The 27,312-nt window shown below is 46.7% G+C and overlaps 2 protein-coding genes across 2 annotated transcripts in view; one reads left to right on the plus strand and one right to left on the minus strand.

Annotated features, from left to right (window-relative positions):
• The window catches only part of LOC147888620 (uncharacterized), a 74,386-nt gene that overhangs the window by 20,643 nt on the left and 26,431 nt on the right, over positions 1-27,312 (minus strand). The gene's annotated exons all lie outside the window — the stretch shown is intronic.
• LOC147888621 (uncharacterized) lies at positions 3,427-8,097 on the plus strand. The gene is made up of 4 exons (XM_087393013.1): positions 3,427-3,533; positions 3,626-3,805; positions 3,936-4,166; positions 7,404-8,097. Exons 1-4 carry the CDS (start codon positions 3,454-3,456, stop codon positions 7,987-7,989), a joined length of 1,077 nt encoding a protein of 358 aa, XP_087249139.1. The 5' UTR covers positions 3,427-3,453; the 3' UTR covers positions 7,990-8,097.

A 27,312-nucleotide genomic window follows, 5' to 3' on the forward strand; every position in this document is an offset into this window, starting at 1 on the left:
ATTTTCTTTGGAGTGGGCTTGATGGCACAGCAGATACCTTAGCCAGGGTGGCTTGGGAGACCCTCATCCTCCCTACACAGGAAGGGGGTCTCAATATTATTAATCCAGATTTACAGTGCAGAGCTTTACTATGCAAGATGGTGGTGCGGGGACTTATGCCAGGGCAAGAACCGTGAAAGGCCTTTCTTATTAGCAACATACAGAGGTGCACACCTTCTTCAGGAGGAGACCGGATGAGCAGTATTAGGTGGATCTTCACCACAGCACACCTCAGATCACCTTAGTCCCCTCTCATGGTTGCCATTTTGAAAGCATGGGCCAGTTTCAGGAGCACTCTTCGGAGGATTCCTCCTTCCTCTCGTGAAGAGATTGATAGGCAACCCATCATGTGGAATGACAGTATTTTAGATGATCATGGCAGACCACTTGGTGCCTCACTCTACATGCAGTGGTCCAGGTGGGAGAGGGGACCTGCATCATCTTTGGGGTCTTAGAAAGCTTTCCGCAGGCTTCCAGAGGAGACGAAGTCTCAGTTGATAGGACATCTCAAAGGGAGTGCAGGGAGGATCTTGTAGATTGAGGCAGCCCTTCCAGAGGAGTGGGTAGACACAGATGACATGCCACTCACTTGCTCCACTTGGGCAAGTACTTTTACGAGAGGCGGTGTTCCACTTCAAGTTTTGGCCTTTCGAGATGCACAGAAGGATGCTTTAGTTTTTACTGTGCAGGATGGTGGCAGATTGCTCAGATCCACAAAGGACATCTTGCTTGAGTCTGCTTTTCAACCTATCAGGGTTGTAGGTCTTTTGGTGCAGGGATCAGATTCAGAGTGGTTCCTCAACCTCCACCGGGTCTTGGAGGCTTTGGCTCTACGGGGGAGTTCCCATTAGGTATTTGCAGTGGGATCCTGGAGAGTGGGAGTGGATTGACGCAGGGCATCGAGAGAAGAGCATCCCCTTCTTTCGTTACACGGTCAGTAATGCCAGGAGATTTCAGCTCAGTAGTAGAGGTTGGAGACCTTCCAGAGTTTCTCATTAGGAGACATTTGATATCACTGCGGATCTGCAAAGGTGCTTCTGGAGGAGACTCTGGAAATCCCACAGGAATAGAAAGATCACTCTATTCTTTTGGCTTTCTATCCATGGTGGGATTGCAGTGAACCTTTGGAGATCCAGGTTCGCGGAGCCGACCCTACTTGCCCTCGTTGCCGACAGGCGAGACTACTCAGCATTGTTTATGGGATTGCAGACAGGCGAGGATGATTTGGATGGGGGTCAGTGTCACCAAAAAACGCGTTTCGGGGCACCGAGACGCGAAGAAACGTTTCTAGACGAAACGTTTCTTAGAAACGTCCGAAACGCATAGTTAGGGCGAAACGTCTGCCTGTCCAAAAATCCGCCGCGACGGGTTTCTTTCTGATTTTGGCCACCGTTTTCGTTTTTTCGCTCCTCTCCCGCGCCACTCCATTGCTTGCCTTGCTCCTAGTGCCTACCATCTACTCTACCCTCTACTCCACCTTCTACTCTCCTCTACTCTCTACTCTCTACTCTCTACTCTACCCTCGGGCCTCTACTCTACTCTACTCTACCCTCTACTCTAGCCTCTACGGTCTACCCTCTACTTTCCTCTACGGTCTACCCTCTACCCTCTACTCTACCCTACCCTCTACTCTACTCTACTCTACTCTCCCTCTACTCTCCTCTAGCCTCTACTCTCTACTCTACCTTCTACTCTAGAGTCTAGATTCTACCCTCTACGGTCTAGACTCTACCCTCTACAATCTACTCTACTCTACTCTCTACTCCCATACCATGGCCTCAAGACGTGCCGGTGGACCGAGTGGAAGCACAAAATGGGATGTATGGCAGGATACCGTTTTTATAAAGAGATATGGCACATCTGGCACGAGGAGATCAGTATGTAAGTTTTGTGGTGACACTTTGATGAGATCTGCCCCTCGAGTTCGAGCACATTTTTTATGGATCGGAGGCCAGGGTAAGAGTGCTTGCCATGCCATTCCAGAGGGGATCTTCTTGGCATATGGAGGTACCTCATCCAAATTTGCTGAGATTCCATCCCTCCTCCATCCCGTGATCACAGATCAAGTTCTTCAAGCTAATGTGTTGGTTGAGCAGCGGAAGTTGGGCATAGAGGCAACCGTCACTCTCACATCATCCCAGTCAGATACCGGGAATGTGGAGTGTTCTCACTCACAGCAAGAGGGGCATGGGTATACTCCATCTACATCGACATCACAAGTTCATGGGAGTGCCTCTACTCAGCCTCTACATGGCACCACTCCATCGGCATCCGTATCACTTGGGCTGTCCGCTATGCCATCGGCTCCTCCACGACCTCCTGCCAAGAGGCTGCGTGGTCCAGCAGCTATCACTCCGAGAGTTACTCCTATACAGGCTGCTTGGGCACCACGCCTGAAGCAAGAGGCTGCAATTGCAGAGGAGCAGTTTTTCTACGCTTGCAATATTCCCTTCAATGTTGCAAGGACTCCTGCCTACAAGAAGTTTTATCATGCACTTGTAGTTGCTGGTAGAGCAGGAACATCATCCCTTACACCTGCTAGTTCTGAGACTCTCCGCACCACACGTTTGAAGAAGCAGGTGGGATTAATCAAGAAAGACATGGAGGGACTCAAGGAAGCTTGGAGTCGGTATGGATGCACCATAGTCTCCGATGGATGGACTGACACGAAGAGGAGACACATGATTAATATCTTGGTCACTAGTTGTGTGGGAAGCATATTCTTGAGGGTGGTTGATGCCTCACATGCCGGCCTTCACATCACCGGAGAGTGGATATGGGGTCATATTGAGGCAGCCATCAAGGAGGTTGGTGAGGACAATGTGGTGCAAGTCATCACCGATAATGGCTCCAACTGCAAGAGAATGGGAAGTCTTCTTGAGGAGAAGTATCCCAAGATAGTATGGATACCTTGTGCCTCACACTCTCTTGATTTGATGATGGAGGATATTGGAAAGCTGCCTTGGGTGTCTAGTGTGGTCGAAAAAGCAATGCAGCTAGTGACTTATATCACTCGTAAGCCACATGCACTGGCCCTATTCAGAAGGGAGTGTAAGTGGGAGCTATTGAGACCCTCAAAGACACGCTTTGGCTACATCTTCCTGGTTCTTAGCAGGTATGATTCATGAATCATGAGTCAATTTTCATCATTCAAAGATCAACTCCTGCGAATTATTCATTGTTTAAATTTGTTTAAACTTTATCATTTGTAGGCTAGTTAAGACCAAAGAGAGCCTTCGTCGCATGATGACCAGTTCAGATTGGTTGGATTGGAGTGACTCGAGATTGCCTGCTGGACAGAATGTCGAGGGGATTGTCTTTGACAATCAGTTTTCGCAAGAAGCCCTTTGCATTCAGATGTCCATAGAGCCCTTCTACTTCGTGCTTCGACTCTTTGACCATGAGGGTTGTTCTATGGGCTTGCTATACGAGTTCATGCTGAAGCTTCGAAAAGCAACGGAGGATTGTCCTATTGAGATCCTCAACCAGAGCAGGTACATATAAGTTGAAACTTGTAAGTTTAATACTCAGTTCTCCTCGCTCTAGAGTCTAGCCTCTAACTTGATTCCTTTTGGTAAATTTTCAGAAAGGATGACATATTAGGAATTTGGAGGAAGAGATGGGATTGGTTTCATAGGCCAATCCACACTGTTGCACATATGCTCCATCCCTTGTGGAAGGAGCCTGCTAAATGGAATGATCGGGTGCTTGTGAACGGATGGACCCAATACTTGGAGAAAGTATGCGACTCATCGGTCCAGAATAGGTGAGGTAGCATGGCATACAAGTTTGCAGCCTGCTCACTACTAACTTCTAAGTGCTTTCAACTTTGTATTATCATTTATGATTTATCTAATTATTTATATTGTCTTCTTCTGTATTGCAAATTGCAATAGCATTGAAGAGGACATAGTGGAGTTCCGCAATGACATGGGTCATTTCTCCCGTGCAATAGCCAAGGAAAGAGACAACAGGCTGTTGGCTCTTACTTGGTGGGAGAAATTTGGGATTTTGAATCCCTCATTGCAGAACTTAGCCCTCCGCATCCTTTTGCAAGATTGCACATCAGGTCCAGCTGAGAGGATATGGAGCATATGTGCAGACATACACACCAGGAAGAGAAACAAGTAAGTTCTTTTTTTTTTTTGCCGAAAAAACAGTGCTGATTATATTACTTCGAAAACAAGATACATGAGGTCAGCTTTGCAACTGACGGGGCTGCGTTCACAAATCGGACGCAGCCCAAAAAGGAAACAAAAAAGTAAAGCTCTCTCTCACGGAGGGATCAGGCGAGTGTGAATGAACAGCCAGAGAGGTGGTGAGTAGCGCCACTGAAGGCCCTGCGAAGTATGCTCGAAGAAGAGGCCCTGTGTGTCCCAATCACGGAGGAAACGTCTCCGCTTCTCCCGGCCAGCCCGGGAGTCTCCCTGTATCTGGTCCCACTGGCCTCTGAGGGTGTGTATAATCTCACTCCAGATGTCAGTCATGACCTGGGCAGTCGAAAGGGAGGTGCCACCGAGGATCTGCGCGCAACGCGAGGTCCAAATGTGCCATCCTGCGATGCTGCTAATAATCTCCTAGACTGGCTGCCTCTCCTGAGATCCTGTGCCAGCCTCTGCCAGGTACGGCAGAATGCTCTCGAGCGGCCCCCACGTCCCCTGTGTGATAAGGAACGTGGGGTCCTGCTGGCATGCCTCGAATAAGTGATGTAGACCAGGTGCGGTGCTGCACCAACAGAACGCGCCCCACGTGATCAAGCCTAGCTCTGGTGCTGCGCGAGTGAGAATCCCGAAAGTCCACCTCCACACTTCCTAGGCGCGAGTGCAGCTCCACAGGCAGTGCTTTGGTGACTCCTCAACCACATGGCAGATCTGACAGCGTCCGTCCTGGCCTATCTGTCTCAACCAGCTCCCCACTGGAAGACCTTTGTGGGCGAGAAGCCAAAGGAAGTAGGAGATCTTCCGCGGCCGCCAGCTCTCCCACAAGGCCTTCCAGAAGGCCTGCAAAAGTAGCCTGGAGATACCCTGAGCATACCAACTGGGCCGCTGGGTGGGAGGGCGGCTCTGCATCCTCCCGAGAACTCTCCTGCCCAATGTCGTGCTGTAGGCGAAGAAAGAGGTCGGCCCCTGACCTGTCACAATCTCTGGCCATCTCCACTCTCCTGGGTCCCAATCAAGCTCTAACAAGGCCTGCCCCTCCCAGAGCCAGAGTCGCCATAACTGCAGCTGATCCTGCTCTATACTGGGATCGGTCTGCCAAACCTTCCCCACGAGGCCTACGACCCGAAACCTCTGCCATGGGAGTAGGGGGTCAATCAGCACATCCTCTCTCTTGAGTCGGCCGTCCCCCATAACCGCAAAAAAGAAAAAAGAGGTGTCGTCCATCCGACCTGCAACCACCAGTGGGATGCCACGGGGGGTGAACTGTCCCAGCCAACGGTCATCACCAGGCATGAGGATCTAAATCTCGGGTGGAACCAACCAACCACTTGCAATCGCTTCGTCTATCTCCGTGCGTCTCGCCTGAGCTCCACGGGCACCTCCAGCTGCGACTGCTAGAGCAGCGGTCTCCAAGTGTCTGTACGTGTCCTTCCAAACTCGAAGGGACCGGGCTGGCCCCCGCATCCAGCCGTCCCACCTGATGTGTGATCTCTCCCCCAGCTGAAGGCCCTCGACATCTCTGACCTAACCATTCCAGATGAGCGGCTGGCGATCGATCTCCTCCTGACAGCTAGGAGGGGACTGTATGAGACTGAGGCGGAGCCGCCTCCAAACCATGAGAAGGCTACGAACGAGTGGGGAGCGGGGCTGAGTGAGCGGGGCAGAAGTGAAGATCCACCTGAGGGACGGTAGCCACTCTCCACCTCGGCGCGGGACACAAGAACCGACCCCCTGCTGAAGTAACATCTTCCACGTTTGCCCCCCCGGGGTCAAACCGCGGATAACTAACTTACCCAGCAGGGCCTGACTCTGAAGCTCTAGATCGATGACCCCCAAGCCACCCTTAGCCTGCGAAAGAATGACTGTCTGCCAGGCAACCCTGGCTCTGGTATCTCTGAGACCGTCCCCCCCAGACCATAGGAAATTCCGGACCAACCTCCTAAGCTGTGCCACGCTAGATCTCGAGAAACACCAACAAGAAGCCACATACCATGCCGTGGCTAGGAGAACCTGGTTGACTACAAGAGCACAACCTGCAAGAGAGAGCTTAGCAGTGCTCCAGAAAGCCAGCTTCCGTTGAATGGAATCTAGCACCGGGAGAAACTGCTGAGCTGGCGTGATATCCAGGCCGACCTGAAAGCCGAGATATCTAGCTGTCTGTCCCCGCGGGATCCACCTGAAACCCAAAAACCTCCCCCACTGTGAGCACGCCCCGGGGTTTGTGAGAAAACCAACTGATTTGTTCCAGTTGATTTTCGCATCGGCTGCCGAACAGAAGACCTCTAGGGCCATCCTTACCCTCTCCAGCATCATCTCATCATCCTGGACATACAATGCTGTGTCATCTGCATACTCCGAATCCAGGAGCTCCGTGTCCTCCCTGATGGGAAGGCGAGCACCCCGGATCCCGGTCGACCTCGCCCGAAGGTAGTATGTCATGGCCTCGGCGAAGAAGAGAAACAGGTAAGGAGCAAGGGGGCAACCCTGACGCACTGATCTCTCTAGACGAAATCGCTCTCCCATCCTGTCGCCGATGATGACCCTGCTGGAAGCTGTCCTGTATAACGCTGAAATACCCTGAATCCATCCTGCTGGGAACCCTAGTCGCTCCAGAGTGCCCTCCAGGAAGGACCAGTCCACTCGATCGTAGGCCTTCTCAAAGTCGAGAAGTAGGATGGCTAAATGTGACCCACTGTGCTGAGCCCACTCCGCCGCCTCTGAGAAAGTGAAGACATTATCCAGGATACTGCGATCCTGGACAAAGCCTGTCTGAGTGTCATGAATGAGGTCAGGAAGTAGAGGCCGAACTCTGGCGCTGATCATCTTGGCAAGGATTTTGTAGGCAGTGGTGAGGAGAGTGATCGGGCGCCACTGACGGATCTCCTGTTGATCTCCTCCCTTCGGGATGAGGCAAATCAGTCCCGAGGAGAGGCTCTCTGGCATATATCCGCTGCTGAAAATCCTTTGGAGGGCTGCTAGGAGGGGCTGATGGATCTGATCCCAGAAGGAGGTGAAGAAAGCGCGAGATAGCCCATCCTCGCCAGGGCATTTCTGCCCATCGATGGCCATCAGAAACAAGTAAGTTCTAACTTCTTATAGTTCTTATTTATAGGTTATATAGTATAGCGTCAAGCTTGTAACATTTTGAAAAAAAATTCTTAAGTCGTGAGAATTGACTTCTTTATGCTTTGTAAACTATGTCAGGTTGAGCGTGGAGCAGCTCAATAGGTTGGTATATGTCAATGCCAACCTACGTCTACTTGAGAAGTACAGGTCTGCAGATGGTACCGGTAGCATCGAGTGGAAGCCCAAGCAAGTCAATCCTGACAAGATCAAGCTAGAACCTGTCGACATGTCCATCATCCAGCACAGTCGAGAGAAGGACGATGCTTACGAGTTCCTGCGACACGATATGCTTCGATTCCGACGTCAGACACGTTCGATGGCTCGTGCTCGTGCACCACGAGTACGTGCTGCTACTATTGCAGAGGATACAGGGACACCCCAGATTCATGGTTATCAACGTCGAGCACGAGCCTCACGAGGGGGATCACAGGTATCTGTTCTTGCATTATCATCCCGAGGACGTCCAGGCAGAGATGAGCCAGAGGAGGAGGCGGCATTGGTAGACAGTGTGGACTCAGAGGACTCAGATCAGTTGCGAGCCCCTACTTGGTTCGAGGGTGGCACTTTCTCTTCCTCCACAGAGGATGTAGATCCATCTGCTGATTCCAGTGCTGATGATGACAGTGATGAGGCAGCAGATCTTGGAGAGGGCAGCGGTCCCTAGCTCTAGAGAGTCGAGACTAGACTCTAGAGTGTACTGTGTACACTGCAGTTGTTAGCAGCTGGCTTGCAAGCGACGAGCTTTGATTATGTATATAGTTTACACCATACAGTTACCAGTATATCATTATGGCATGTTACATGTATGATGTAAACAGTAATACATAATACATTTTGTTATATTTTGAATCTTGAATCTTGAATCTTGAAATTTGATTCTGAAATTTGAATTATAAAGTTAAAAGTTTATTGTTTGAACTATGGGCCATGGCATATACTAGCAGCCATATGCACTTGCAACTAATTAGTTAATAGTAATTTGTAGACTGGAAGGTCTGAGTCTTTGTAAACCTCAATCTATAGGCTGCGTGACGCATCTTTTTACTCTTTCAACTGTGTAATATGTGTGTGCATTGTGTGCACAATATGGATATCTGAGAGCTCTTTTGAGAGAGAGTCTGAGAGCTCTTTTGAGAGAGAGAGAGAGAGAGAGAGAATCTGAAGACAATTATTTATGAAGTATATTATATATATAACTTCTATAAAATAAGTATTTTTAGGCGTTTCTAGACGAAACGCCTGTAAAAATCTAGAAACGTTTCTTGTGACACTGATGGGGGTAGCCAGGATTTTCAGTCACTTTGCCCACTCCCCATTCTTTATGACATGGGGCTCAGTGGCTTGGCTTTCTCTTACAGGGCCTCGGGTATTTTATGAGAGACTTGACTCTTCTCGGGCCATTTTGGTTCGACGTCATCAAATTGAGTCCTATTCGTTGGATGTGGTACCACACCTTTCTTTTACAGATGTACATGCCTCTGTGGATACTTCTTGGGAGATTTTAGCGAGCATAGCATCCTGGCATATCTGGAGAGCTAGATGCACAGAGGCTATGGAGGGTACTCAGGTTCATCCCTCGCACACTTTGGCTAGTATCTGGACAGACACCGTATATACTTTGATGGCCGTTTGGATGAGTATGCAGGGAGACTCCCGTGTAGCCTCAGCTAGGAGGGCTTCTTTCTTCAGGGAATGGGAGGATTCTCCTTTCTTCTCTAAGACTCCTACACGGTTGAGGTGGCACTTTCAGCCTCAGCCTTGGTTGTTTTCCACCTCACTTTGAGGGGGTTTTATTTTTCCTCATGATTTCATGATGTTGTATTTCCGGTCAGAGCTTGCTCTAGCGAGTTTCTTTCTTACTTAATAGAAGTCTCTTTTTTGGGAAAAAAAAAAAACAAGGTTGTCCGTTACCACCATCCTTGTTTGAGAAGTAGCACATCTAGCTCATGTGGTAAGTAGCCTCCCAAAAAATGGATTTTCGAGGAGACAAAGAAGAATCGAGACGCTTGTAGGCAAAACAAGAACATGAATGGAAGTAGGAGACAAAGAGAAATCAAGACTATTTTCAGATTGTCACGAGGAAGCGAATTCCTAATTGAGAATGTGAAATTTAGGTGTGAACACCTTTAGCCTCTGCAAAGCGCCCCTAGGAATTAATGTGCCTTGGGGATGAATTAAATGTTTGGGCTATTGGAGTCGTCCATAGAGGGGCAAGGGACAAATTGAAACATGAATGTCACATGGCAACTTCCAAATTCAAAGGCCTTACATGCATGTGAACGGAATAGGCAAGGGGGGCTCTGGAAGAACCTGGAGACGTCACATGGGCACCGATAGGGAGTAGTTGTCACCACAATGTAAATATCCTAAGTCAAAGTAGAGTTGACCATTTATTTGATCATAATTAAAGAGTTTTATATGTGTTAATTATGGTCCAAGAGTTATTTTAATGGTCAAAGGATTGACTACAATCAAAGATACTTGACTCTAGTCAAGTAAAACTGGCTTCGGTCAAGGAGACTTGGTTTATTACCAAAAGGGTTAACTGCGGTTAACCAGAGAACTACAAAGCTGACTACGGTCAGAGAGGTTGACTTCGGTCAACAAGACTTGGCATGTGCCAAGAGGGTTAACCCCGGTTAACCAAGATGTGCCAACTTCGGTTGGAGAGACTTGGCTACAATTAAGGCGCCTCAAACCTTGGTCAAAGCTCCTTAATTATAATCAAGAGTGTTGACTCCGGTCAACCAGAGAATAAATAAATATATAATATATTTTTATATATTTGTTTAGATGTGCACATGTGTTCAGTGGGGACGCCCACCGTGACTAAAACTAGTCCACAGTGTGTTATTTGCATGCAAAGCGCTAACAATTAATGGGTGCCATGGTGGTGCGCTTTAATTAATTGTTGCAGGTACTAGGAAGAAATATTTTTCCTAAGCGCTACGGGAGCCTGACAAGCATCTAGGAGGCGGTTCGTGTGACCAAGTGCTTTGAAGACTCCAGAATGGCCCTTAGTGGCATGTAATAGGACTTAGTCTAGATTTTAGACAAGTGGCATGTTGCCAATTTGAAATGAGCTTGAAGCTCTTGTAATAAAGGGGATTTTTCACGTTTTGAAAGGTAGAGGTTACCAGACAGCTCTACGCTGAACTTTTGTAACAGATTCTCTCTCATGAATAAAAACCTTCGGGGGGGTCCAGCCCGACGTTTTGTCCTGGGCCCTAGTGCATCTACAGAGAGAGGGAGTGAGGGAGAGCTTATGAAAGTATAATTACTGTCTTTTATAAGCTGTAATTGCTGTCTTTCAGTAGCGAGTCGGTTTTATTGGTATCAGAGCAAGGTTTGCTTTTTTCTTCAAAGGAGCACGGTTCAAGATTGCAAGGGTGGGTTTTGTGTACCCAACAGCCCGTGAAGGTCCCAGTGCGTGGAGAATTTGGTGCGCGACTGAAAGATCATCTTGGTCGCACATTTTAATTCCTGCACATCGTGTATGTTGATGCCGAAAAAGTCAAGCGATCGTTTGTGGAGGAAGATTTGTTGATGACAGTGATCTCGATGGAAGGCCACGTGCACTTTGGGAAGTACTGGGCGCATATGGAGGGGACAATTGACTGTCATATCCTTCCGCTAGCAACTAGATACACCTAGTCTTTACAAGCAAGGAAGCTTGTGGACACGCAAACTGCGTTGTCCAGCTGAACTAGATACGGCGAAGAAGAAGTGTATACGCGAATAGGAACAGACGAAGACGAGTTGGGTTGGCGATGCTGAGCGCTCCCATCAGACGTGAACGTAAATTTAGTTGGCTCAATATTCCGTCACGCTCCCCGTGTGGTGACGACGCCTTCAAACGTAGCGATGCCTTCACGTGCAGGTTCGTGTTTGACGAAGGTTCTTACACGATGCGAAACGCCTGACGTTGATCAGCAGCCAAGGTCTAGAACCTTAGGCTGACGTGGCAGCCAGGTGGCATGCACGTGCAGGAGCTGACGTGGCACACGTGGCAGAGGCAAACTTGCCAGGTCAGCAGACACGTGGCACACAGGTGATGTGGCGTCCGCACGTGCGAGCTGACGTGGCAGCCAGGTGGCATGCATGTGCAGGTGCTGACGTGGCAGTACATGTGGCAGCCAGCTCAGCAGATGACGTGGCATGCACGTGTGAGATGACCTGGCATTCTGACAGGTGACATGGATGCTGACATGGCTGACCAGGGGTTAATCTAACTCAACCTTGGTAGTGGACTGGTTAGAGGTCCAGTTAGTTGACCCAACCAGTCTAGTCTGGTCACTGTAACCAGACTGTGACCAGTCCAGTTAGTCCAGTTGCAAACTAACCAGACCAAAACCAGTCAGTCTGGTTAGAGTAACTAGCCAGTTACTCCATCTGGTTACTGTTCTTTTCAACAAAAAAAAAAGAGAGAACAGTTGCAGAGACTGTTTCTGCTAGCAATTTTCACCTGCCTGTCAGACTTTTACTGTCAGAAAAGCAGCAGAAAAACAGAGAAAACAGAGAAAACAGAGAAAGTAGATTTCTACTGTCAGAAAAGCAGCAGAAAAGTAGAGAAATCAGAGATTTGCAGAAAAAGAGTATGCATGCCTTTGAGTAGTGAAAAGAGGGAAAAACAGATGCCTTTTGAAGCGATCTGCAGCAGCCAGAAAAGGGCAATATAGTTGTTGATGCTTTGACAACTGTGTGGGTTTATGCCTTGAATTGATAGCCAGTACTGGCACAAGTTGTGAATGCAAAACACCTCTTGTTGAGGTATTTTTCTGTTGGAAAAGCAAAGGTAGTTGTGCATCAGTTACCTACACGGTGTGAGAAATTTGCAGATCTCAGAATATGGATCAATCACCTATCCAGTGGGATTCACAAGATAGGGATGTACATCCAAGACAGAGAAGTGTGCCGCAAACTCAACAAGAATTTGAACAGATGGTACGCACTCGTATACAAGAGATGGAAAATCTCAAAAGGGATCCAAGGGCTCAGCATTTGTTTCAAGCAGAAGCTATGCCTAATGCAGTATATGACGTGCCAATGCCAGAGGCACACTCTCGTGTACAGCCTGAGAAAGAGAGATCTCATAGGGGACGGTCCCATAGCAAAAAGAGATCGAGGCATCATCACCGATCTCCTAGTCCATCACCGTCTACCTCGAGTTCGACTTCTGTGTCTTCTTCTTCCTTATTAGATAAACCATCCAAGAAAAGAAGGAAACACAAGAAGGCCCCAAGGAAGTGGAAGGACTTCAAGAAAGCCTTCTACCAACAGTTTATGCCTAAACAGTTTAGAGACCATGTTCTTCAAGATTGGGACAGCTTGCATATGGATGCAGGAGATACAGTGGATGTGTACAACCAAAAGTTTTGGGATGCTTATTTGCAGGTTGCACCTTTCAAAAAGATCTCCAAAGGCACCCAAATGAGAAAGTACAGAGCAGGTCTCACTCCAAGAATTCAGGCAGTAGTGAATGCTTTGGGGGCAAAGAACATTCAAGACCTTATGCATTCAGCTTCAGTAGCAAGTCTTGTGCCGCTACAAGATCCATCTACAGTGCCATCCTTGCATGCAGGACGCGCTGATAAAAAGAAATTTGATTTTTCAAAATCAGAAAAGAAAGAGTACCCCAAGGCTGAAAAGAAAGGGTTTCAGCCTCAGAAGCCGAGGGGTACTCAGTTTTCAAAGACTTATAAGGGCAAATCTCTATTCACCCCTGAACAGATAGCGGAATTCCGTAGAGATGGGAAATGCTTCAGGTGCGGCAAAGAGGGGCATGTGGCTGCCTAGTGCCCAGAAAAGCCTTCAACTTCGAGGGGAAAAGAGGCAGAGAAGCCACGAGGACCGCAAAAGCCAATGGCGGGGGGAATTCCTGACATACTGGGTCATGCTTCGAACCCAGAAGAACGAGAATTACTGTTATCATGGGGTAAAATTAGAGACCAGCAAGCGCTAATTTTATTTGATCCAGGGGCTACTGATAATTTCATATCAGAGGATCTAGCCTTGAGGCTGGGAATAAAGACGGAGGGTTGGGCAGGGCTTTGGATGCCGATCAGATGTTCTGTGGGAATCCTGTGCCAGTTACTCCCTTGATAGGGAAGCTCCGTCTTCATGTTCAGAGTTATGTGGATCAGGAAGACTTCTTCATTTCTCCATTGAAACATTATGATGTAGTCTTGGGCATGCCTTGGTTTCATCGCAAGGCAGTGAAGTTGACTCTTCCTGAAAGAGTGCTGGAGTTTGTGCATAGGGGGAAAAATCAGCGTTTAATTGCCAGGAATAAAGGGGAGATTATCCCCATTGTATCTGATGTTACATGTGGTAAAGCAATAAAGTCTGCAATTTCTGCATACATGGTTTTTGTAAAAGAAAAAGAGAATGATATGCATGCTGAAATGAATGATGCAGACAAAGATAAGTTTCAGTTTCTTATAAACTTTAAAGATTGCTTTTCTGATACTTTGCCAGGGGAGTTATCCCCAGAGAGACCAGAAGATCATCAGATAGAGTTAATGCTTGGTAGTGAGCCACCAAACAGACCACCTTATAGAGTCAGTGCGACTCAGAGAGAGGAGATTATGGCTCAGGTACAGGATTTGCTGTCCAAAGGGTTGATTCAGCCCAGCTCGTCTCCTTTTTGTTCCCCTGTACTGTTAGTACAGAAGAAAGATGGTTCATTCCGTATGTGCGTCGATTATCGTGCACTGAACAAAATGACCATCAAGAATAGATTCCCTATTCCGCGCATTGATGATGTCCTGGATCAGTTACATGGAGCTTCAGTTTTCAGCAGGATAGACTTAAAGAGTGGCTATCACCAAGTGAGGATACAGCCTCAGGATGTGCACAAGACAGCATTCCGCACTACATTCGGGTTGTATGAATACTTAGTGATGCCTTTTGGGTTGACAAATGCTCCAGCCACATTCAATAGAATGATGGATCGCATCTTCCGAAAGTACAGGCATTTTACAGGTACTTTCTTTGATGATATCTTAGTTTTTTCTAAGACAGAAGAAGAACACAGAGAACATCTTGCTATAGTGTTTCAAGAGCTGAGAAATCATCAGCTCTATGCAAACAGCAAGAAAAGTGAATTCTTCTTGGAAGAAATCCACTATCTGGGGCATATAATATCCAAGAATGGGATACAAATGGATCCAACGAAGATCCGTGCCATTCATGAATGGCCAGAGCTGAAAATTGTGCATGAAGTTCGAAGTTTCCTAGGCCTGTGTTCTTATTACAGAAGGTTTATCAGACATTTTGCTGATATCGCAGCTCCATTACATGACCTTACTAAGAAAAATGCAGCCTTCACATGGGGAATATCACAGAAGAAAGCATTCAATACACTCAAGGAGAAATTGACTACAGAGCCTATTCTTGTAGTCCCGGATCTTTATCAATCTTTTGATGTTGATTGCGATGCTTGTGGAGAATGTGTTGGGGCTGCATTGCATCAGAATGGTCATGTAGTAGCCTATGAAAGCAGGAGACTTCGGGATGCAGAAAGATATCTAGGAATCTATGAGAAAGAGTTATTGGCTGTAATTCATGCTATCCATACATGGAAGCACTATCTTTTGGGTGCAGATTTTACTGTTAAGACAGATCACCAAAGTCTGAGATACTTTTTGACTCAGACCAAGCTTTCCGAGAAGCATATGAAATGGGCAAACATGCTGTCAATGTATCATTTTCAGATTGTCCATACCCCAGGAATTCGAAACAGAGTGGCAGATGCCTTGTCTCGAAGACCCCAGGTCAATAATGTGACTATTGCTTATCATCAGGACTTGGAAGGCATGAGGGAGCAATATGCTCATGATTCAGATTTTGGTGAAATTTTACAGCAAATGCAAGAGGGGCAATCCACTAGTCACCATTCCCTAAAAGATGGGTATTTAATGAAAGATGATTGCCTATGCATCACCCAGGAGATGAGGAAAAAGATTTTGGGGGAATGCCATGCACCTCCCTATGCTGGACACAGAGGAATTACAGCAACAACTCTAGCACTAGAGAGGTATTTCTTTTGGCCAGGGATGCGGAAAGATATACACCAGTTTGTTACTGAATGCCTTACGTGTCAGAAAGTGAAGTATGATAGACGGAAGGCACCTGGCCTACTTATGCCTCTTCCCGTGCCTCAGGCACCATGGGAAAGTATTACAATGGACTTTATTTTTGATTTGCCAAGATCAAAGTCAGGGAAAGATGGGATTTGGACTATCATTGATAGATTCAGCAAGCAAGCTCATTTCATTCCGGTTCGCAAAACCATAAAGGCAGATCATATGGCTAAGATTTTCATGGCACAAATTTTTTAACATCATGGTATGCCTAAGTCCATTGTTAGTGATCGAGATCCCAGAATGACCAGTCTATTCTGGAGAGCTTTATTTGATAACATGGGGACGAATCTGAATTTTTCTTCTTCTTTCCATCCCCAGACAGATGGTCAAAGTGAAGTAGCAAATTCTACCATTTTGGATATGCTGAAATGCTACGTGGGTGACCAAAGTTCAGACTGGGAAAAGTATCTACCATTAGTAGAGTTTGCTTACAATAATACAGTACATAGCTCTACAAGGAAAGCTCCTTTTGAGGTCATATATGGGAAGGTGATTTTGCCACCTATATTGAGGACCAAAGATGAAATATTTGCAGCTGATCAGTTTGTGAGAGACCTCCAGACAGCTTACAGCCAAGTCCGGACAGCAATTGAAAGGTCTCAAGAGAAACATAAAAGAGCTGCAGATAAGCATAGGAGACAGTTAGATCTCAAGGAAGGGGATTGGGTACTTTTGAGGTTTGAAAAAGCGAGGCTCCGCAAGTTTAAAGGCAAACAGAAAGTGTATGCAAAGTTATCTCCCAGATACTATGGCCCTTTCAGGGTTACAGAAAGAATAAATGAGGTTGCATACAGATTAGCATTGCCAGAGCATTGGAGGATTCACAATGCATTCCATGTGAGTCTTCTAAAGAAATTCCAAGGATCAGAGCCTACAGAACCAGTATCAGAGGATCCACCAGAAGTGGATGAGCTGGAGGAAGTCCTTCAGCCAGAGCAGATTGTGTACCATACTGTACGTAAAGGCCCTCAGGGTAAAGAGTTTTACAGGTATCTTGTAAAATTCAAAAATTATACGGCATTAGATGCCAAGTGGATGGACGAAGACATGTTATCCGATCATCCACAGCTTTTGGATGTTTACAAGGAAGCTTTTCAGTTGAGGTCAACTGAATAGAAGCCGAGGGGATGTCACCACAATGTAAATATCCTAAGTCAAAGTACAGTTGACCATTTATTTGATCATAATTAAAGAGTTTTATATGTGTTAATTATGGTCAAAGAGTTATTTTAATGGTCAAAGGATTGACTACGGTCAAAGATACTTGACTCTAGTCAAGTAAACATGGCTTCGGTCAAGGAGACTTGGTTTATTACCAAGAGGGTTAACTGCGGTTAACCAGAGAACTACAGAGCTGACTACGGTCAGAGAGTGTTGACTTCGGTCAACAAGACTTGGCATGCGCCAAGAGGGTTAACCCCGGTTAACCAAGATGTGCCAACTTCAGTTGGAGAGACTTGGCTATAATTAAGGCACCTCGACCCTTGGTCAAAGCTCCTTAATTATAATCAAGAGTGTTGACTCCGGTCAACCAGAGAATAAATAAATATATAATATATTTTTATATATTTGTTTAGATGTGCACATGTGTTCAGTGGGGACGCCCACCGTGACTAGAACTAGTCCACAGTGTGTTATTTGCATGCAAAGCGCTAACAATTAATGGGTGCCATGGTGGTGCGCTTTAATTAATTGTTGCAGGTACTAGGAAGAAATATTTTTCCTAAGCACTACGGGAGCCTGACAAGCATCTAGGAGGCGGTTCGTGTGACCAAGTGCTTTGAAGACTCCAGAATGGCCCTTAGTGGCATGTAATAGGACTTAGTCTAGATTTTAGACAAGTGGCATGTTGCCAATTTGAAATGAGCTTGAAGCTCTTGTAATAAAGGGGATTTTTCATGTTTTGAAAGGTAGAGGTTACCAGACAGCTCTACGCTGAACTTTTGTAACAGATTCTCTCTCATGAATAAAAACCTTCGGGGGGGTCCAGCCCGACGTTTTGTCCTGGGCCCTAGTGCATCTACAGAGAGAGGGAGTGAGGGAGAGCTTATGAAAGTATAATTACTGTCTTTTATAAGCTGTAATTGCTGTCTTTCAGTAGCGAGTCGGTTTTAGTAGTTGTCACATTTCCATCATCTGTACGGCAGTTTGGGCCAAGGAGCAAAGGTTGTGAATCCATTGGGAGACGGGTGCTCATGGGCTGGAGCCGAATCCACCTTCCGTATGGCGGTTTGACCAAGTAGCAGTGGTCGCAATTCCATGGGTGGAGGGCCCACTAGCTGGTTGGGATCGTTTCTTGGTGTACGGGCTGAGGTCACGAATTCCATGGGCAGAGAGCTCACGGGCTGGTGACGCTTCAGGCGTGGAAGCCAGGGACACGTTGACCACAAAAGCTTGGCTAGAGGTTGCAAGTTGAGTGGTTTGGTCTTTGAGCGCCAACAGATGTCGTGGGCACCTGGCTGGTTGCATAGAGCTTCATCAGCTGCTTGCGATCTGTCCAAGAGGGGCTGGCTGGTCACATAGAGCTTGCCCCATTTGCGAACTATTTGGAGGGCCTATGTTGTGCAGGGTGACTCACAGTTGATGGTTCCATCCTTGGTGCAAGCTTTCATTGATGCTGCCTGCATATTCATGCTTCTATCTCTGCTTGGAGCACACTAGTGGTCAAGTGGGCACTTGAGGCGATTGTGGGAATTGTGTGACCCATTATGGGTTGCTAGGAACAATTCCAAGATGAGTGCAAGCAATTTGGATCAGTAATGGATGCCCATTTATATGCTTGTTCAGAGCACAGCACAACAAGGAATATACATGAGATATTGATTCCTAACGGGTTGTGGAATGCCCTAAATGCAAGAGGAATTCTATTCATTGTGTAGCCCATTTTCAGGGTCTCCATCTATTTAAAGAAATACTAAAAAGGGTGCCAAGGTTTGGGGCCAATCTGTCTCTTTGTTTTAGAGCAGGAGCATTCTAGCTCCCAAATTGTTTGTTGTATACTTGCTGAACTGTTGATGTGAAATTTTGACTGATTATTTGTTTACTACCGCCCTTTTGTTTGTCTTAAGGCCCGTTTCATGGTTCGGTTGCTGGGACATCATATATCGTGCCTCCATTGTTGGAAGAAAGCAAACTTTGGTTGGGGTCCTCAGGAGAAATCATCAAGTATGTCACTCACTGATGAAGATTGAGATATGGAATAGGAGTCCTCTCAAGATGGGTAAGATGGACAACCTGAGATTCTCATGATTAGTAGAATGCCAATGGACAGCAAGCTGCAACTACTTTTGATGTGAATGATTCCCATCCTAAAGGGTCTAAAAAGGCTGAAGATGTAGAGGAGGCTGACGCATTGTTCAAGGCACAGTTGTTTAGTGCAGTGGGAGCACTAATGCAGCTTACTCAAGAATGGTTTGCTGAGTTTGTGCATGCTCCTTCGAAGACTAAAGACAAGAATAGACATTCACCTTCAGGGGAACCCAATGGTGTTTAGAGGCAGCCTTATGGTCCTATGCCATTGGATGGACAGCCATCAGTTATTATGCCAAATGCACAGGGTGCTCCATTGCAACAATCTAGCTATGCTCCTAGAGTTGATATGCATGGCCAAGGCAATAATTTTCCCTATGCAAATCAGGGACAGCAAGTCATTTCGCAACCCACTGTGCATCCAGGATATTTTGGTGGTGGTTAGTGTTTCAAGCAATGGCTGGTCATGCTGTGGATAATCTTGGAATGCTTGGAAACTACCCTGTTGGTTTTCAGCCTGGTATGCAAGGTATACAAGGGACTGTGCTTAGAGGTATGCAGCTTGGAATGCATAATGTGCTGTATGGAAATATTGGCATGCAACCCAGGGTTGCAAAGTGGAATGCATGGCAATTTGGGAGCTCCTGCAGGTATGTTTGGTATGCAGGGACCTAGGGCTGGTATGGCAAAACCCTCCTATGGGTGGTGTCAATGTTGGTGGTCAGGATGGGGGTAATGCTATGCATCCTCCATGTTTGCAGCCACCTGTTTATGATAATCTGACACCTAAAGGCAAGGCAATAGACTTTAAGGAACGTGTGGCAAAACATTGAAGTTTGAGACCTTTAATGGGGCACGAGATAGGCTGAAGTCTTTGACTTTTGTTCAGCACTTTGATGCAGACTTTTCAGGGGAAAACTTTACTGAGTCTTCTAAGATGTGCAAAGCAGCCACCTTTCTGAAAGGGAATGCATTACAGTGGTGGACTAATCTGTTACTTCAGAACAAAGCACCATCTAGTTGGGTTCAATTTAAACATATATTCTCAGCTGCTTGACTGACTACTACATTTGAGGTGGATGTAATGACAGCTTGGCATAAGTTGGATGCAGCCAATAGCCGCAATCTTGAAGAGTGTTATGGGAGGCTTTGCTGCCCGTTGGCTCTTATTGGCATGTGCCTCTATCGGAGCAGATTACGAAGTATTATTGTGGGCTGCCCAAAGAAATTAGAGATTACTGCACTAAGACTAGAGTAACCAACATGTCACAGTTCATTGAAAAAGCAACTACAGCTGATGCATTGTTGCTTGGGAAGACTAGTGGTTACCATTAAGGAGAGGGAAATTATAAGCTTACTCTCACCATGCAACGCTTAGTAGAAACACAGAAAAAATAACTACATAAAATAATGAAACTGCATAGATTGATAGAGATACTAAAAGAATGTGTATTCTATCTGTTGCAAGAGGACTACATCTCAAATAAAATCTGGAATCACAGCCTACAACATCTTGCCATATGAAGAATCAAACGTAGCAAGCAGCCGAGCATCACTACCGTCAATCAAGACTCCTGATTGGAAGGAGAAAGAGCCACAAAGTGATGCGAAATTAGGGGAAGATCACTGCCTGAATAATCATCAACAACAACGCTCCATCTACCCTTCCATGCAGCTCCATGCATACGGGTCCTCGTGTCAGCTCGCTCACCAACCCATGCATTGACTATCCAAAGAAAACCCAAACAAAAGCCAAATATAACTCACAAAATTAAATGAGGACTTACAAAAGACTTCTGCCCGGAGAAACTCTCAGTCACAAAATTCAGAAGATCAAACTAAGAAGGTTGTACAAAGAAAACTCTATGACAGATTTGAATTATTCAATGGACTTTGCCTCAACTCTATGGGGTATTTTCGGCATACAAGACCACTTTATTTTCCTAACCTATTTGCTGCTAGAGCAGCATATTTTCTCAGAAAGCATACTCATCATAGTTAGTGTCATCTACAACGCACAGACGTGCAACTTCTTCCATTATAGCATGAGCACCTGTCTCCTTGGTTTTTCCACCTGTTTCTTGCTCTTCGAACTTTTGCATGTATAAGCCCTTTCTTCGTCGACCTGAGTTTACCTTCGTTTGTCATCCAAGAGAGTCGCAGCCATTTCTTCCAAACTTATATTGGCATTCACCTGCAAAATTTTCACGATGCCACCATAAGTCGGGGGAAGACTTGGAAGAAGAACCACCTTTGCATCATCTTCTTCTAAGTGGACTCCTAGATCCTCAAGTTGACGCATGATGGCCTTCATCTGGTTCAGATGCTCTCCAAGCGTATCACTGTCTTTCATCTCCAAGCCAAAGAATTCTTGAGAAGAACCTTCCAGTTCTTCAAGCATGCAGCAAAATTAAAACCCGAGAAAACAAGAACCTTCGTAGCAGCTAATGATCCAGATTTTGCTTCCATCGAACTTGCTCTGATACCAACTGAAGGAGATGAAAATTATAATCTTACTCTCACAATGCAACGCTTAGTAGAAACACAGAACAAAGAACTACATAAAATAATGAAACTGCATAGATTGATAGAGATACTAAAAGCATGTGTATTCTATTTGTTGCAAGAGGACAACATCTTGCCATATAAGAATCAGACGTAGCAAGCAGCCGAGCATCACTCCCGCCAATCAAGGCTCCTAATTACAAAGTGATGTGAAATCAAGGAAAGACCACCACCTGAATAATCATTGACAACAACGCTCCATCTACCCTTCCATGCAGCTCCATGCATACGGGTCCTCGTGTCAACTCGCTCACCAACCCATGCATAGCCTATCCAAGGTTTGTCTTCCAACATACAAGAGCAATAAAAATGATAATTTTAAGAAAGCAGTAAAGCCATGGAATCTTTCCAAGGCTCCTTTCAATAGAGGGAAGAAGCATGATAGGCTAGGCTCTAACGGACAGCCACGTGAAGAAAACAAGGCCTTAATGGATGCCAACAGATGCTTTCATTGCAAAGAAGAGGGGCATGTAGCATGAGAATGCCCAAGGCACAAATTAAAGGGGAAAGCTGATGATAGGAATGAACAGAAAGGCAAGAAGCCTAAGCCCACTACGAGATTGATGCCTAATGTTATTGGTGAGTAGCCAAATGGAGATGCTATAGAGTTAGAGCATGGGGCAAGGAGATGTATTTGACCTTCTTTGACCCAAGTGCTTGAGCAAATTTTATTGAGTTAGTATGCAAGTTTGAAACCCGTGCAAAAGTTTCCACTTGTAGTACCACTCACTTAGGCATCTCCCAAATCAGCCACATCTTCAACAAGTTGTTTTGCATCAGTTTTCAGGGCCGCCTTTGCCTGCAATCTTCGACAAGTATCTTTCACATTTTCGGGAGAAGTGGTACACTTGTCAACCCCCAAGCCTGTGAGCCCAAGAAAATGTGCCCTTATACGGGTCGGTCCTCCATCCCATAAATGAGGGCAATATTTACATTTACAAGTGTATTGGCCCTTCCCCAAAGGCTTTAAGGCCTCTACAAATTTCCATTCTGGTCCTTTTTGTCTTCCCATTTGCAGATCTGCAAGCTGCAAATTTGCAAAAGAGGGCAAATAAGGCATTGGACAAAGGAACAATTTCCAAAGAGGGCTTGAAGCCCTTGCAGGCTGCCCTGTTATATGGCATCAACTAAAGAGAGAGCACTTGCTGCAAAACGGGAAAAGAGAGCAGCCATTGCGATTACCTTGACACTTGGAGCAGGTAGAGCGTAGAGGCAGGCTGCGGGCTGCAACTGTACGCGGTGACCACTCACCTCCAAAGCAAGTAGAGGCTGCACAAACTCAAGAGTGAAGGGTTGAGGGGACTCAGGAGTCGGAACTGAAGAAGAGGGCAAAGGGCTGCCTAAATAGGCTCTTGAGAAGAGGGCAAAGGGCTGCCTAAATAGAGGGCAGCAAGGTGCTGAAGAAGAGGGCAAAGGGCTGCCTAAATAGAGGGCAGCAAGGTGCTAAAGAAGAGGGTAAACGGCTGCCTAAATAGGCTCTTGAGGCAGCAAGGTCGGTGTGCAGGCGGGAGAGTCGGTTCATCGGCGTACGGCCTTTCTTGGGATTCGAGAGCCTTCACAAAGACGTCGTATGGGTTAGAAAATAGGAGCCAAATAATACTATAAGATACGCATCCCGAAAAAAGTCACGTACGGAGGTCGTACAGAATCTGTACAAAAAACAAGTCCGCGCGTACAGATGCAACTATGTCCTCCCCAACACCTCGAAGAGCGATCACCTGAAGAGGAACTGCTGTCCTCGAGAAAGCTCCCATCCAAGTAGCAGAAGTAATAGGCATATCAACTGTCCAGTCCGTCGAGATGGCTGCATCTATCTACTGAATCCTGCGTACTACCCCTTTGAGGTGACTCACAGACTGTAGTCTCTGATCCTCAGGTAGCCTGATAAAAGCTTTCCAAGTGCCTACTGTGAAGGCGGGACCTCTCTCCCATCTAGACCACTGTATGTAATGCGAAGTGCCCAGTGGTCTGCCATGCTCATCAAGAATACTGTCATTCCCAATGACCAGCTGTCTATCAATCTCTTCGAGGGTAGAGGGCGGAACCCTGCGAAGTGTATTCTTGAAATTGCCCCAAGCTTTCAGGATGGCAGCCATGAGAGGAGATGCCGGAGATCTAAGAGGGGCAGAAGTAAAAATCTAGCGAGGGCTGTCCACCCAATCATCTCCCAAGGTAGGTGTGCAAGCCTAAATGCGTCCAAAAAAGAAGTCCTTCCAAGGTTTCTGCCTAGGCATGAGACCCCTCACCACCACCTTACAAAGCAATGCCCTGCATTGCAGATCCGGTTCAATGATATTAAGGCCCCCTTCACCTGTAGGGAGAATAATGGTCTCCCAAGCCACCCTCGCTGCAACATCTACCGTGCCATGGAGTCCACTCCATAAAAAATTTCTGATTAGTCTAATGAGCTGAGTGATGCACTCTCTAGACGGGCACTAGCAGGAACACACAAACTAGGTGGTGGCCAAGAGAACCCGGTTCACTACCACGACTCTAGATGCAAGGTTAAGTTTGGCTGAGCTCCAGAAGAGAAGCTTTTTCCTTATACTCTTCAATACTGGTGTAAACTGCTGTGCTGGAGAGATGCCCAAGCCTACCTGGCATCCCAAATACCTGACAGGAACACCCCTCTGAATCCAAGAGAAGCCAGTGTCAACTCCCCAGCCTGGAGTGTCCTCATCGCTGATCCAAAAGCCAAAGGATTTATGCCAGTTAATGTGTGCTCCTGCAGCTGAGCAAAAGATATCCAAGGCTGTCCGGAAAGCATCCAATAACTGCGAGGAGGCCTCAATAAAAATGGCAGTGTCATCAGCCAACTCACAGTCCAAAAGCTCTTGCTCCTATCTCGAGGGCAACCTCAGCCCATATAAACCAGTCTGAGATCTAAGAAAAATCCTCATAGCTTCAGCCACAAAAAGAAAAAGAAAGGGGGCTAAAGGGCATCCGTGATGGACTGATCTGGAAATCTGAAACCTGTCACCCCTTACCCCTCCAATCAAAACCTGGCTGTGGGCTGATCTATAAAGGGAGGCCACCCCTCTAATCCATGCATCTGAAAATCCGAATCGTAGAAGAGTGCCCTCAAGAAAACCCCAATCTACTCTGTCATATGCTTTCTCAAAGTCCAAGAGTAGAATTGCCAGCCTCTGCCTGCTCTACATAGCCCACTCTGAGGCTTCCCAGAAGGAAAAGATGTTATCAAATATGCTCCTTCCATGCACAAAGCCTGCCTGAGTATCATGGATGAGGTCTGGAAGAAGGGGCTGCAATCTGATGCTGATTGCCTTGGCAAGAATTTTGTATAGAGTGCCCAAAAGAGTGATGGGTCTCCAATGGGATACAAAATTCATGTTGCCACCTTTCGGGATAAGGTGTATAAGTCCCTCAGTAAGGGAGTCAGGCATCTCACCGGAGTCCCAAATGCCCTGCAGGGCTGAAGTAATATGATCACCTATCATATCCCAAAGGCTATAAAAAAATATGGAGTAAGACCATCTGAACCAGGGCACTTGCCCTTATGAAGGGCGGAGAGAGCAGTCTTGAATTCTGTATTGGTAAATCGTGCATCAAGTGAGCATATCATCTCTGGTGTGACCAACATAGGTAAACGCTGCCAAACCGCATCTCTAGTCGCATCTCTAGCTTGTGTGTCAGGGTCTGCAGAAAGAAGGGAGGCATACAAATCTGTCACTAAGTGCATGACAGTATCTGGATTAGATTGCAAAACCCCGTCAGAGTCAATAAGCTTCCTGACACTCTCTCTACAATGTCTGGGACCAAGTGTAGAGAAAAAGTGTTTATTGACTCTCCCTCCCATCTATATCCAAAAAGACTCCCGTGCATGGAATGTGAGTCTTGGGGAGAGAGAGAGCAAGAGAAAGTGAGCTGAGAGCTGAAAGCTTGAGAGCTTAGTTGCAATAGAAGAGTGTGTGAGTACAACTGAAAGAGTGTTGGGGAGAGAGAGAGCAAGAGAAAGTGAGCTGAGAGCTGAAAGCTTGAGAGCTTAGTTGCAATAGAAGAGTGTGTGAGTACAACTGAAAGAGTGAGAGATAAGGTTTTGTCCTAGTGACAAAACCTTAGTAGTCACTAACCATAGTTAGTGAACTAACTGCGGTTAGGGGGAAAAACATCTTAAAGAGGGAAAAGTGCCCCTAACTAGCTTATTAAAATACATTGGTCACTGCTGAATTATATCTATAATTCTAACATGGAAGACATACTCTGCTCTCTGATCTAACAATGTATGCAAGTGAGCCCTTGCTGCAGCAAGGCACTCCTGGATCCAAGCATCTGAGGGTCATTTCTGCTCCTCCCTCTGCAGGGCTGTCAACTACCGGCAGATACTGATCTCCCGCCTGAGTACCTCACCTCGCCTAGTACTAGCGACAGAATGATAGAAGTCACTGATACTGGCAAGCGCTGTGGCCACATGTGAAGGTGCAGCCACCCCCCTGCATGTGAGAAACCCAGAACTCCAAGACTGCCTTTGTGAGAGTATCATATGTGTATAAGGCGTCGAGGATCCTGATACCGGAAGATCGTCCTCTCAAATAGGGCTCTGAGATGGACAAAACTACCAGAAAATGGTCAGAGGTGGAAACACCAGGTGCAATGCAAACTTTCCCCCCTCTATCAAGAGCCCAGTCATCCACATAGAATCTGTCAATCCGAGCATGGATAGGCATCTGCACCCTACGGTTCGACCACGAAAACAAGAGTGACTGAGACTGAATATGAAATGCATCATCTGACCAAACATCTCTACCACTGAATCTAAACAAGAAGGCATCCCAAGCTGCTCTCTCAAGGGAGTGAATACCACCTTCTCTTCCCCCTTTCTTATCGGATGGTGCCTCAACCATGTTGAAGTCACCTCCAATAATCCAAGAATCTGCAATGTCAGCCCAAGAAAGCAACTCTCTCCAAAAAAAACACGGTCCCCCCTGTTGTTCAGAGCGTAGAGGTTGAGGAAACCAACCTTACGTCCGTCAACCGTAAGCAAAATCCACTGGGCCCTGGAGGGGGTGATGGTACCATGTCCAATGACCATAGGGAGGATAGAGTCTGAAATTGATATGCAAGTACCTCTGCTGGTTCCCAAGGCAGGAAGCCAAAACGTCCGGCCTGAAAGCAGCTTACCTGACATGGAACAATCTCTGGCATCCAGTTTGTGTTCCCATAGAAAAAGAATGTCTAAGGAACCACCTGACACACTTGGATGAAGCTGATTCCTTATCAGCTATCTGCGACGGCAATGAGGGAAGCCGGCCAATCCCTGTATATTCCAACTGGCTATCCTCATCAGCGGGAGGAAGCGGGTTGGAATACCTTACCCAACCTCGTGGCAGGAAAAGAACCCTCTACCGGAGCTGACCTCCTGCCATACACACGAGGTCCAAGGGGAGGAAAGTCCACTGGTGAGAGAGAGAAGGATCTCTCAAGAGAGATGCCGATAACTAGCTCTCCGAAAGTGGAGGGTACAAAATCATCATCTGGGAGGTCAGAAAGGTCCTCAAGAGCGGAAAAGGAATTCCGTTGAGCCAGCCCTGGGAAGGGGTATGAAGGATTCCTAACGAAGCAGGGAAAGAATGTAAGACCTGTTTCCCTCTATCAACAGAAGGAGGCACCTGTGATGCGTCCTGATCCAGAAGTGCTACGAACGAGGTGCCAACAACCTGGACTGCTGAAGGAGGCATAGCCTAATCCTGTGGTGGAGCGGAAGAAGGCTCCTGAACAATAGGTTCCACGGCGGTAGCCTACCGACGCTCCTGAGGGGTAGTCTCCGGAGCGGCAAAAGTATGATCTGAAGTAGAGGGCCTAACCGCGACCGGAACCCACCAAGGGCCAGAGGTAGTGCCGTGTGCAAGAGGGACTCGGGCAGCCCTAGGAGGAGGGGGGGGCCGTGTATGAGGCGCTGCCTATGGAGCAATAGGTCCTGCTCCTGATCTCTATCGTAACCTAGTACGAGCTGGTTGCTTTTTTGGCCTCTTCTTCTTCTTTGGGCAATCTCTGGCGAAGTGCCCGAA

This window comes from Dipteris shenzhenensis, chromosome 21 (assembly GCF_047967505.1).
Source record: "Dipteris shenzhenensis isolate YYH24624 ecotype China chromosome 21, Dip_SZ_1.0, whole genome shotgun sequence".
Classification (NCBI taxonomy): domain Eukaryota; kingdom Viridiplantae; phylum Streptophyta; class Polypodiopsida; order Gleicheniales; family Dipteridaceae; genus Dipteris; species Dipteris shenzhenensis.